This window comes from Nymphaea colorata, chromosome 9 (assembly GCF_008831285.2).
Source record: "Nymphaea colorata isolate Beijing-Zhang1983 chromosome 9, ASM883128v2, whole genome shotgun sequence".
NCBI classification, from domain to species: Eukaryota; Viridiplantae; Streptophyta; class Magnoliopsida; order Nymphaeales; family Nymphaeaceae; genus Nymphaea; species Nymphaea colorata.
This window is the reverse complement of record NC_045146.1, coordinates 16,478,628-16,491,105: the sequence shown is the minus strand read 5'-3', so window position 1 is coordinate 16,491,105 and position 12,478 is coordinate 16,478,628. Positions and strand designations below refer to the sequence as shown.

Genomic DNA, 12,478 nt, shown 5'->3' with positions numbered 1-12,478 from the left:
TCAAGGCAGCATCCCAATGAACTTTCTTTGGTTTTTCCATAAATTGACTTAGTTTTCCCACTACAAAACTAATGTATGGTCTTGTCACAGTAACATAGAGTAGTTTTCCAATAAGGGATCTGTAAGATCGAGAATCCACTAATTCTGTTTGGTCATCATGAAGATGTATACGTAGATTCATAGGTAAATTAGCCGGTTTAGCTCCTAGCATCCTTGTGTCCTGCAATAAATCAAGAACATACTTCCGTTGAGAGAGAACAACACCCTCCCTATTGCGAGCAACTTCTATTCCCAAGAAGTATCGTAGAGGACCAAGATCTTTCGTCACAAAGTGTTTTTGAAGAAACAACTTTACCATCAGAAATTTCTTGATCAGAGTCACCTATCAGGATAATATCATCAACATAAACCACGAGAACGGTTATACCTCTGAAAGCCTTCTTGATAAACAAAGAATGATCAAGAGGAGATCTCACAAAGCCACACTTTGAGACTACCTCAGAAAACTTGTGAAACCACGCACGAGGACTCTGTTTGAGTCCATAAATAGCTTTCTTCAGCTTGCATACTTTGCCACACTCCCCCTGTCGTTCAAATCCCGGTGGTTGTTGCATATAGACAGTCTCATCGAGATCACCATACAAAAAGGCGTTTTTGACATCCAGTTGATACATGTGCCAGTCATGGTGGACAGCCACGGAAATGATAAGACGAATGGTTCCCAACCGAGCAACTCGAGAGAAGGTCTCAAAGAAATCCACACCGTAGGTCTGCGTGTAGCCCTTAGCAACCAACCGAGCTTTGTATCGTTCCATAGAACCATCAGAATTATATTTCACTGTGAATACCCACTTTGAGCCAACAATATCACAACGAGGAGGAGGATCAACAAGTTCCCAAGTGCCTCTCTGCACTAAGGCATCCATCTCATCTTGCATAGCCCGTCTCCATTGGGTGTCTAATAAAGCCTGTTGGTGACACGTAGGAACTGTATGAGCAGCCAGAGCTTGAATGAACTGTTGCATATTTTTACCAACACCATCAGTAGACACAAAATGAGATATAGGATGTAAAGTACATTGTCGCTTGCCTTTGCGAAGAGCAATAGGTAAGTCTTGATAGGGATCAGAATGAGTAGGGCTATGCACTTCAGATGTACTTACCTCCTGAGAAACGGTTGGCAAAGGATGATGAGAAGGGTCCTGTCGACGTGTGTAGACCAGCGGAGGATCACGAAACTTGGACACAACAGAAGAGGGAGATTCAAAAGGGAACGACTCCAAAGGAATAGGAAGAATAGGCAGTGGGTCTGGTGACCGTGGCATCTCAGTAGATATAGGAGTGAGGCTATAATAAGGTTGAGACTCAAAGAATGTGACATCCGCACTGATATACTCTTTTTGAGTCAAGGGATCAAAGCATTTGTAGCCTTTATGGTTTCTGGAGTAGCCAATGAAAATACATTTAATGGCTTGGGCCCCCAATTTGTCACGTGTGGGTCCAAGAATGTGAACAAAGCATGTGCAACCAAATACTTTGGGAGCTACTGGAAACAAGGGTCTTTGTGGGTGCACAAGTTTAATGGGGACCTGGTTATCAATTGAGGATGAGGGTAAACGATTGGTCAAGTAGCAAGCAGTAAGAATAGCATCTCCCCAAAAATATGCAGGTAGATTAGTATGAAGCATAAGGGAACGAGCCACATTTAAAAGTTGGCGATGTTTTCGCTCAACTATTCCATTTTGTTGGGAGGTATGGGGACATGTAAACTGAGGAGAAATGCCATTATCTGAGTAAAACTTCATTAAGGTAGATGCCTTGAACTCGAGCATTATCAGTGCGAATGTTTTTAACAAGAATACCAAACTGGGTCTTTATTTCAACAATAAGGTTTTTGAGAGTACATACGACTTCAGACCTTTCCTTCAAAAGGAATACCCAAGTGACTCGAGAATAATCATCTACAATAACAAGGAAATAACGAAATCTTGACCTACTAGCAACTCTGCTAGGACCCCACATATCAACATGAAGAAGATCAAATAGTCCACAACTAGACGGACTAAGACTCGATGAATAACTACTACGAGTGTGTTTGCCAAGTTGACAGGCTTCACACTGGAACGACTCTGGTAATGAAAGATGTGGAAGAAGATGACAGAGCTTGGAGACAGATGGATGACCAAGTCTGAGATGCCACTGGAAAGAGGAGGACAACGATGTGATCGATGATGCTGCAATACCCACGGGATCCGACAGGAAGTAGATGCCCCCTTTCTCATAGCCTCCACCAATCGTCTTCCCAGTTTGCAAGTCCTGAAATGAACATAAACCAGAGTCAAACGTAACACGACAATGTAAATCATTAATCAATTGTCCAACAGATAACAAATTTGTGGGAAACTTAGGAGCATATAACACATTTGGAATAGTCATAGACTGAGAAATCTTGATATCTCCATAACCCATAATAGGTGACCATCTACCATCTGCAAGTCTCACATGACGTATCTGAGGTAATGAGTGTAGCACAGTAAACATAGAAGGTTTACTACAAAAGTGCCTCGATGCCCCTGAATCAATAATCCAAGTAGTACCTGTATCATATGAGATAGTGTCAACAGACATAGCGCTGTCACTCATAACTGTGGAGGCCGACGGCTGAGTAGATCTGTGTGCTAGAAAGTCCTCATACTCTAACTTATTGATACTCACAGTCACTGTCTCAGGCTGAGAAGAAGATAAAGACCCATCTACCACTGATGACGCTGCTTGGGCCGATCCAATAGAAGACTGTAAAGAGTTAGTCCCCAACTTCGATGTAACATTTCTTCCTAAGGGTGGCGCTGCGGTAGGACGACCATGTTTATCCCAACATCTGTCTTCCAAATGACCTATTTTCCCACAATAGGTGCACTGAAATCTCCCCCGACCTCCTCCTGACCCACGGCCCATGCCTCTTCCCCTAAATAAACCACGTCCACGACCTCCTGAGGCTGTCAGGGCAGAGGCATGGATATCACTAGAGGGTGAAGAGAGGGTCACAGCAAGACGACTGAGTCTATTGTAGGCTTCAGCTAGGTCAGGGATTTCTGCTCCAGTCAACATCTGAGCCTTTGCTACTGCATATTCAGAGGAGAGACCCTGTAGGAACTTCGCAACCATAGACTGTTCACCATGGGTCTTATAGCATGTTGGACATGGAGGACGTAATGCTTTAAGTCGTTCAGAGATGGACTTAAGGGAAGCGAAGTACTGAGCAAGACTTTGGTTACCCTGTTGTAGATTAAGTAGTTCCTTCTCTACCTGCAATATCTTGCTAACATTCTTGTCATTTGAGTAAGTTTGTTTCAAGAAATCCCACAATTGCTTGGCCGAGGTGTAGTATGCAATAGTTGATGCAATTTGAGGTTGCACACTATTCATGATCCATGACATGACAATATTATTATCTCCCTTCCATGAACCATATTTTCCACTATTTTCAACAGGTTCGTTTTCTTCTATAACATGCTCCTTCTGATGTCCAATCACAGACATCATAAACACACGAGACCAAATCTCATAGTTAGATCCATCTAACTTTACAGTAGAACCATAAGAAAATGGATTTCCTCCACTTTTAACCTCATGAGAAAAAATCAGATCTATTAATTTCAGCCATTGCAAGTCTGCCCACAAATGATCACCCACCAAGCAAGCGGAAGAAAAATGTATATATAAATCAATAGCGACTGCAACTGATCAACAATAGCATAAGTCCAATCACCACACGGCAACGTTAGATGCAAACCACTATTCCACACGATAGACTGCTGTCCAACAGTCCCACAATAAATACATTTCAGCAATACAAATAGAAGACCAAAAGCACCAGCAATACAAGTAGAAGACTGCTGTCCAAGAACCCCACGATGGAGAAAAATCCAGAAATCCGATGCCTAAAAAAAACCACACTGCTTGCAATGGCTTTAGCAACCAACAACGTATCTACTTGCATCTAACGCTGCTGTACCACAGTTTTATTTTCTACGAATCATGAATAGCAACGAAAGCATTCAACATAAACTATCGCAAACTCCCACCCAGCTGCAAAAAAATATATATATGTAGATACCCATAGCTGGAGTCTATTCACGCAGATTTCATAGCGTCAATAGACTCCTCCACACGGGTCAGCTGCTGGAAAACAGTCAGCTCAACCCAGTCGTGTCGTGTGTAGTAGGAGAAGGAGACGGAAGAGGGAGAAGGGAAGGAGACGGTGGAAGAGATAGCCTGAAGAGGAGAAGTCGACAGCCTGAAGAGGAGAAGTCGACAGCCTGATTCACGTCGCCAGCCTGATTTACGCCTCAGAAACGTCGACAACAGATTTTTTTTTGTTTCTCACGTCGCCAGCCTGATTCACGCCTGCTCTGATACCATGTTGCAGCGGTGAAATAAGAAGGTCTGTCGTGAGATGTGGAGAGAGCGAGAGAGAGGGAGATAGAGAGAGAGGCAGCCGTATGGCTAACCCAAAAAGTTGTTATTACGTTAACCCTAATCTCCCTTATAAAAGAGATTAGGGTAGAAAAGAGATTTACAAAATAAATCAATGAGAAACAACGAAAATATTAAAGAGGTCTTATAACTCTTTAATATTACGAAGAGCCTCCTAAAACATAAAACTTTTCTAATTCAACATGTTTTAACCTTTTGTTTGATCTATATGTGTTTATTTGTTGGCTGCCACTTTTGTTTGGTTTCATTTCATCATGGTTGGTTTGATCTATCAGCTATTTCAGCAACCAGTTGTTTTTTTTATTTCTTTCAATGTTCTTCATTGATGTGTAGTTATGAGAATTGACAGACTGTGAGATTGTGAGTCTGTGAGACCAGTTTTGTAGAACAGCTAATGTTTTTTTTTCATTTGTTCATTTTTGGGAATTAAAAGATTTGTTGTACCTGCGTACCCACAATTTTCAAAAAATGCCGTATCCGAACCCGTGCCGTACCCGCACCCATGTGACATAGGTTGTGAAGCTATTATAGTGGGAAATATTTATCTATATCCTTGGTGATAGACAGATTTTTTGAATGTAGATTTACATCTATATCAATGCCGTTTACATGGTATCAAAGCCTGGTACTGTATGACCTAATATTTCCTGTACCAAATTGTGGGAAAGAATGAGCTTCATTGATGCTGTGACCACCAACAGTTAGACGATATTTTGCAAGAATCTCATCAGTTCGTTTGGTGCTGCTATTAGACTTTTCTGCATTTTTCTGATACTGAAGAGAAGAATAATGTAGTACTGATTGAAAATTGTAAAGGTCTTGGAAGACCTCATGGTTCAAAGACTGTTCTTGGAGATCATATCAGACTCAACCTTCAACTGGGTGTGCTCATCACTTCCTTCTATTTCTTTTCACCTGTTATCATGGAAGCGGACATCTATGAATTATGTGACAAGGGCTTCTATTATGAAGCATCATATAAGTGGAAAAGGACTTTGGGGTTTCATTGATGGTTCTGAAAAAGAAGCTAATTGGATTCCCACTCAATAGTAGGAATCATCCATGAGTGCTCAACTTGCCAGGTTTGAGCATGCTTATGAATGGGAATTCTTGAAAGAAATGAATACAATGAAAGATGTGCCCATAAATGGAATATTCATTCAAGTTAAAATTTCAAAGTTACAACAAGGGGAGAAATCCATTAAAGATTGCTATGGTGAACTATCTCAATTCAAAAATGGGATCAGTTATCTATTTTTGAACTGCAGTGGCATGATTCTCATGATATTTTGCTAAAAGAAAAACAAACTCAAGAAGATTCAGTTTTATGTTTTTCTCAAGGAATTGGAGCTGGAATTTGATATTGCCAAGACATCCCTTCTTCATAGATCTAGTGTTCCTACGCTAAAGAAACCTCCCTTGTTCATTTTCTCCTAATAATGGTAATCCTCCTGATAGCTGCTTATTTTAAACCAGACCATTTGTTACAGGACTAAATGTGGTTACAGCACTTTTCCCCAGCATAACAAGGCTACATAACAAGGCTACATGCTTACGCATATTTACATAGAAGATTTATGAAGAATACTAATTAATTTATGGTATGAAAAATATAAAACAGCAAATATAAGAAAGTACAACCATCAACACACTCACACGACACATCTATATTATTGTCATATGATATGTTCATATCCTTACACATATTTCAAGAAAATCCTCTGCCAAATTTTCAATATTTAAAGATCACATTTGGCAATGAGATGAAACCAAGCTTCTTGCTATAGGCAAAACCAAGCAAATGATAAATTGATCATGTTTAAACGATGAGCATTGAGACTGCGAAATTTCGCTTCATTCAACATTCACTCACAAGTCACAAAGAGGAGAGAAGACTTAGACAAGGAGCTGCAAACAATCAGAAATCCCCGCGGCAGAGATGGCAGATCAATTCTGCAATGTATATATACTTATTACAACTACTAGGGTACTGAAATGCTCTTATATGTTTTAAAAGAACTACAAGGGAGCCACTAGTGACCACCCACAAAGAAGAGAGAAGACATAGAGAAGGAGCTGCAAAGCAATCAGAAATTCCAGCCGCAGGGATTGCAGATCTATTCCACAATGTAAATAAACTTATACAACTATCAGGGTACTGAAATACCTTTAGACATTATACAAGGATTACAAGAGGGCCATTAATGATGCACCAACTAGTACAACACAAACAGGGACTGATCAGAACCAATTGGATAGAACCCAATATATGAACACAAAACACCACTTCTTTTCAGAGACCTCTACACAAATATGAATTCCAAAGAATAACCAGTGGTAGAGGTTGATATCTAACGAGCATGGATAGTCAGCTTCCATAAATAAAAAATGAAGGAATTCAACCAAATCCACAGGGATAGGAAGTGCAAACAAAAGGAACAGTGACTGTAACTAGAAAAAACTGAAAATTTACCTTTTCTTGAGCTTTCTCCATGATTGCTTGGTTTCTTGCAAGTATGGTGACTCCTCCATCAGCATTGACAGCAATACGTGCACCTGCAGGTGAGTCACATTTGCAAGCATAAATTACTAAAATACATATTCATATCATCATATGTGACCTTCACCATGGAGTCACCAAAATAAGAAGTTATCCACATACCGCACAATCTTACACTAAGAATGAACAAGTACCTGTTTCTTGCTCAATTTTTTTAATTGAGAACCCTGGGGCCCAATCAAACGCCAAAGAAATTCCTTGTTGTACTTAAGTGTTGCTGCCATGATATAAGGTTGCTCAGAAAATTTCATTTAGGCTGACAAAATGTGCCACATGTCATCACACAAAAAACATAATATTTAAAGATAATGAAGTCCAACCTAAGCGTGGAGAGTTTCCATCTACTTGATTGCGGGGCTCATTTATCTCCCGCTCCATATGGTCAAGGATATGCGTGCGAGCTCTTAAAGCAGGTTCTAAGGATTCACATATTATATAGAGAGGAATACCAGCAGGTTTCATATCTAACTGTATGGCAGTTACCCCCTCCTTCGTTCCAGCAATTTTAAAATCCATATCACCCAGATGATCTTCAAGGCCCTGCATTAATTTTAAAACATAAGTTCATATTGGTTCATAACTCTGCAAGAGGAACAGAGAACAGAAATAAGCATCAAGTCATGTTTATACTAGTATATCAGTCAGTATCCGGAAATCTTTAATAATGCCAGTAGAAGGATCCACGTCACTAATTAGGCCAACAGAAACACCAGCTACATGTTTCCGCAATGGAACACCTGCATCCATCAATGCCATGCTGCCTGCAAAAACATGAGCAAAGTCTTGTTAAGCAGCAAAGCAACCACATTGGCGAAAATAAAAAAATGCCTTAAAAGTAAAAGTACATATGTGTAACATCCAATACTTGGACAAGATATAACCATAGGACCCAAGCAATGACTCTAGATTTATAATAATTTGAAGACTTAAGTAACACTACAATGCAAACAATTGAATGTACTTCTTGAGTTTGAACAAGATGTCATGCATACCATTGCTGACATAAGTTATTACCAAGACCAGTCAAATGTGCAAAACATGCATATGAACTAAACTACAATAAGATGTTGGAAGATCAAATACACATTGCTAAAAAAATCACATAAACAGAATAATACCTCCACAAACAGTTGCCATAGATGTAGATCCATCAGATGCCATCACTTCAGAGTTAATCCGAACACTATATGGGAAATCATCTTCTGGTGGCAGCAGAGCTAGCAATGCCTTCTCAGCTAATGTACCTAATTACCCCCAAAATAGAAAGACTGATATTTGAGAAGATTGCACATCCAATTAAAGCTCCTTCTTTATATACCTACTACATGGTAGCTTAAGGTGTTGATCACTAAGAAATAGAAAGAATAAGACTATTAAACGGTCAAATTTCAAGCCAAGAACTCAAGATCCAAATCTTTAGTAGATATTCTAAAAGTTAAACAGATATTATTTGGACGGAGCCATAGAGTAAACAGCTTTCCAACACCTACTCACTCAAATATCAGAAAACTTGAAAATCTGGGGAAAGGATTACATGGTAGATGCAAAAGAAATTAAATTATCATAATTCATATTTAAAGAGCAGAAATTAGAAAGCAAGGCACAAATTCATGCAACTTTCAGGAAGATTGTTAATAAGCAACTCACGGTATCACCAATACCATTAAAAAAAAAAACAAAGCTCGCAGTTATTCTACCTGGATAGTTAACTATCGTGACACAAAATGCTAGGAGTCAATCAGAGTGGGTGCAGGGGGAGAACAAGATTCCACATTTCAGAAGCTAAACATCGTGCGCTTTGATGGACGTTCTTAAAAACCAGATCACCTATTTCTGTGTTGTGCTTCCTGTAGCTAAGCCAAACATGCCAGATAAATCACCCAAAACTTTTGTTCCACAAGTACCTTTTATTGGGGTCAAATGTTCTGGTCAAAGAAGAGGGAAAAAGGATATGCCAACTAAATAGCATTGCAGGCCAACATGTGCACTCCTATTCATGTAAAAACAAGTTCATACCACATAACTTCATGACCGCATACATACATAAATATGCAGACAGCCCAGATCTGGTGATGGGGGGAAATAATAGCCGGAACTCCAGAAAATTGCCTTTAAAAAAGGAGCCCTCACACACCTACACCAAGTCTCTTGGATCTAATAAAATATCATTGTAGTTTCATTTTGTCATTCTGAACTGACAGTAGCGCATCTTGTTGACCACTTTGTCATTATGTCAGGTTGAAGCTCTTCTTTTAAAATGTCATGATCACATTTGTCACTTAAAAATCAAAAAGAAGGGAGGGGGGAGTGAAAGCAAAAATTACCATGCCCAACTTCCCTTCTGTTCAAGCCACCTTGTTTACCAATCTCATTAATTGAGAATGGTGGGAAACTGTAATGGAGCATGAAGCGCTTTGTTGGAGGCCCGACCAAAGATTCCAATCTTTGCGCATCACTGGGTGCACCAAGTGTCACTGTGCATAAAACCTGCTCATGTTTTCAATTGAACATACAAATTATTTCAAACGGCCAAAAAAAAGTAGTTTACTGACACAAAAATTTTCAGTTTTCAATATGTAACTAATGGATGGGATATACCTGAGTATTTCCACGTGAAAATATTGAAGACCCATGCAGGGCTGGAAATGGGCCAGCTTCACAATACAAAGGCCGAACTTCATCGAGTTGTCTGCCGTCAACCCTTTTACCTTCCTCAAAAATTCTTTGACGAACAACCTGAAATCAAAGCGAACAAATTCTGTTAATTTATAAAACCAACAAGTAGATAGGTAAATTAAACAATTGCTATACTCATGAAATTTGAAAACATAGATTAGATCCGGAACACAGGGTTCAGTCTCATATAACAGATACTTCAACAGTCAGCTTTCCATGAGATTATTGTTCACAAATAAACTCCATTGCTCAAGTACTTGACGAATCAACATGACAAAAAATTGTTTTAGCCAAGCCATTAAAAAGTCAAATTATGAATCGTATTATCAGTAAAGTGCACTTCCATCACGTGTTTCATTTCAGAGAGTTGCACACTATTCAAGGATAATAATTGCATTTTTTGGTCAAACAGTTAAAAATGTGACCAAGTTGCTAGGTAAACAAGCATCTCAAAGCAAAGTCTTAGATCTACATGGGACTAGATCTAGCCTTCGTTGACAATCAAAAAATACAAGAAAAGAGGTTAAAAATGTAAAGTAACGCTAAAAGTGAAAAAGGAATAACAAATTACTTGTGAGAAAAACAACTACAAAATCCCACATGTTATGTTGTTTTTTCAAATAAAATGCCAAAAAAAAAAAAATTTGACGATTCATATCTGGTTGGTGCCTTGGCACCTAGGCACCAAACATGAACTTAGGGAGCTTAGTTGGTGCTCAGGTGCTGTTTTGACCAATATATAGGTTTTTATCCTCTTCATTTTGCAGGCTATAGTTCATACACTTCATAGTTATTGGTTTCCTCTGATTCTAACTAAAATGCACATAGAAAATACTATCTGTTAAATATAATTTTCCATCTTGTTTGATGGAATATATTTCATTTGGCAAACCAAGTATTTACTTAAGTTCCATTCTGAAAATTTTCTTGCTCTCATAATGCCTAGTAAGCTAATTTTTCATTATGTATGGGATTTAAAGATTTTCCAGATTGGAAACACTTTTTTCCTTACATTATTGTACTTTAAGATAGTTATAACTAAAAGAGACCCGTGCCTCATATGACCAAGATGAATAGAATTCCTATAAGCAATTCAGTTCATTTGAGAGTTGAAATGCATTTCTCTGCACAAAGTACTTGCATAAATAAGAACTTCCCTATGAGTTATGAAAAATACTGAAATCGAAGAGCACCTAACTCCCATATCACCATATTAATAATCATTGTCATAATCATCAATATGTTAGGATTCACTAAGATAACATCCACAGAGTCAAAAAGCACCATACCTACCTTCTTATGAACACAGCCTACTAATCAGGCAAGGATCTTAAACTACAATTTGCTACCACATACAGAGAAGTTCAGACCTGGGAAGCACCATACTCATCCATCCTTTTCTACCCAAATCATAGCCAAACAGTGAGAGAAATACAGAGAGGATCAGTGAGATGGGGGAAAAAAATACTAACATTTGCAAAATACACCGACATCCCAAGTCCTTTGTTTTCGAAGCTTGGTTAAGATCAAGGTACTGGATATAGGAGGAAAGCTCACTTGAAAGTAAGGTGTTCCTCACTTCTTCAACATAAAGAACCAAATTCAAGCTTATTAGCTGTTCTTATGATTCCTATCATGCATCCCTCATGTTCCTTCACTTTCTATTGTATTTTCCCATGCTCCTCCTATGCTCTTTCATACACCCCATATACTTCTCCTAAATCAGTAACTATGTCTTTTAGGGTTTATTGTCTTGGGTGGATTGGCGAAATGTGGTTAGACAGAACCCAGACAGCAGTTTAAAAAAAAAAAAAAAGGCTCTTATAGAAGATAAACAAAAAAGTGCAAGGACCTTTCAAAATGAAACGAAGAAGGAAATGCATTAGAGGTTAGGTTTCCCACAGTTGATTTCCAACCACCATGCTTAATCTAGACAAACTATTTGCAATAACGTTAGCCTCCTTATCAACATAGACACATCTACATATGGAGAAATTTGATACATGGTGTGAATGCATTCAACCACATGGCATTGGTAGACAAATTAGAGGATTTTGTAAAAATTCCACCTCTCAAACTTAATTCACTAGGTTTCCTTAGGGATCGTCCTTCTACCATAAAAACATTGCAATACAAGACCAAACTGATCTGGCAAACTCATGATAAAAAGATTGATTACTGTTTCTCTCTGGCTGCACACACTCTGCATCTATTAGCAACTTACCTGCCCATCCTCCTTTCTATCTCGACTCCTATACCTATTAAGCAACCAGCTTGAGCGCCAAGCTTGGATTATAGCCAAGATGCCAAATGTACTTTACTGGTTGTTTCATGACAAAATTTTATTTTGAAAATGAGACAACACTAATCTTCGCAAGTCCGTCCACATATTGGGCCCCTTTTTCAGGTCACAGACAAACCCCATTTCCATGAGATTATGCCCAAAACCAAAGTGTCATTTTCTTTCAGGAATTTTGTTGTCCGAAGGTGGAAGTACCTTTCCAAGTCGGCACACTGATAAGCATGTCTCCTTTAGCTAGCACTAACTTATTGATAATAAAAGGATGAAATTTACAAATAGAACTGGCTAATTTTCATTTGTCTTAAATGAAAATATATTATGACATTATACTTTGATATAATTAGTAACACCTAATCTCTTTTGTATGAAATGCAAAATTTAGTACCAAGTTTTTAAGCCACCTGTGGACCTGTAGCTTCTCGATTGGAAATTTTCTTAAATGC

At 38.6% G+C, this 12,478-nt stretch overlaps 1 protein-coding gene across 1 annotated transcript in view; it reads right to left on the bottom strand.

The window, feature by feature from the left end:
• The window catches only part of LOC116261189 (polyribonucleotide nucleotidyltransferase 2, mitochondrial), a 29,150-nt gene that overhangs the window by 9,184 nt on the left and 7,488 nt on the right, over positions 1-12,478 (bottom strand). The window contains 8 exon segments of the mRNA XM_031639825.2: positions 6,971-7,053; positions 7,192-7,231; positions 7,234-7,274; positions 7,378-7,597; positions 7,688-7,818; positions 8,176-8,301; positions 9,382-9,544; positions 9,656-9,793. Coding sequence (XP_031495685.1) covers positions 6,971-7,053; positions 7,192-7,231; positions 7,234-7,274; positions 7,378-7,597; positions 7,688-7,818; positions 8,176-8,301; positions 9,382-9,544; positions 9,656-9,793 — 942 coding nt within the window.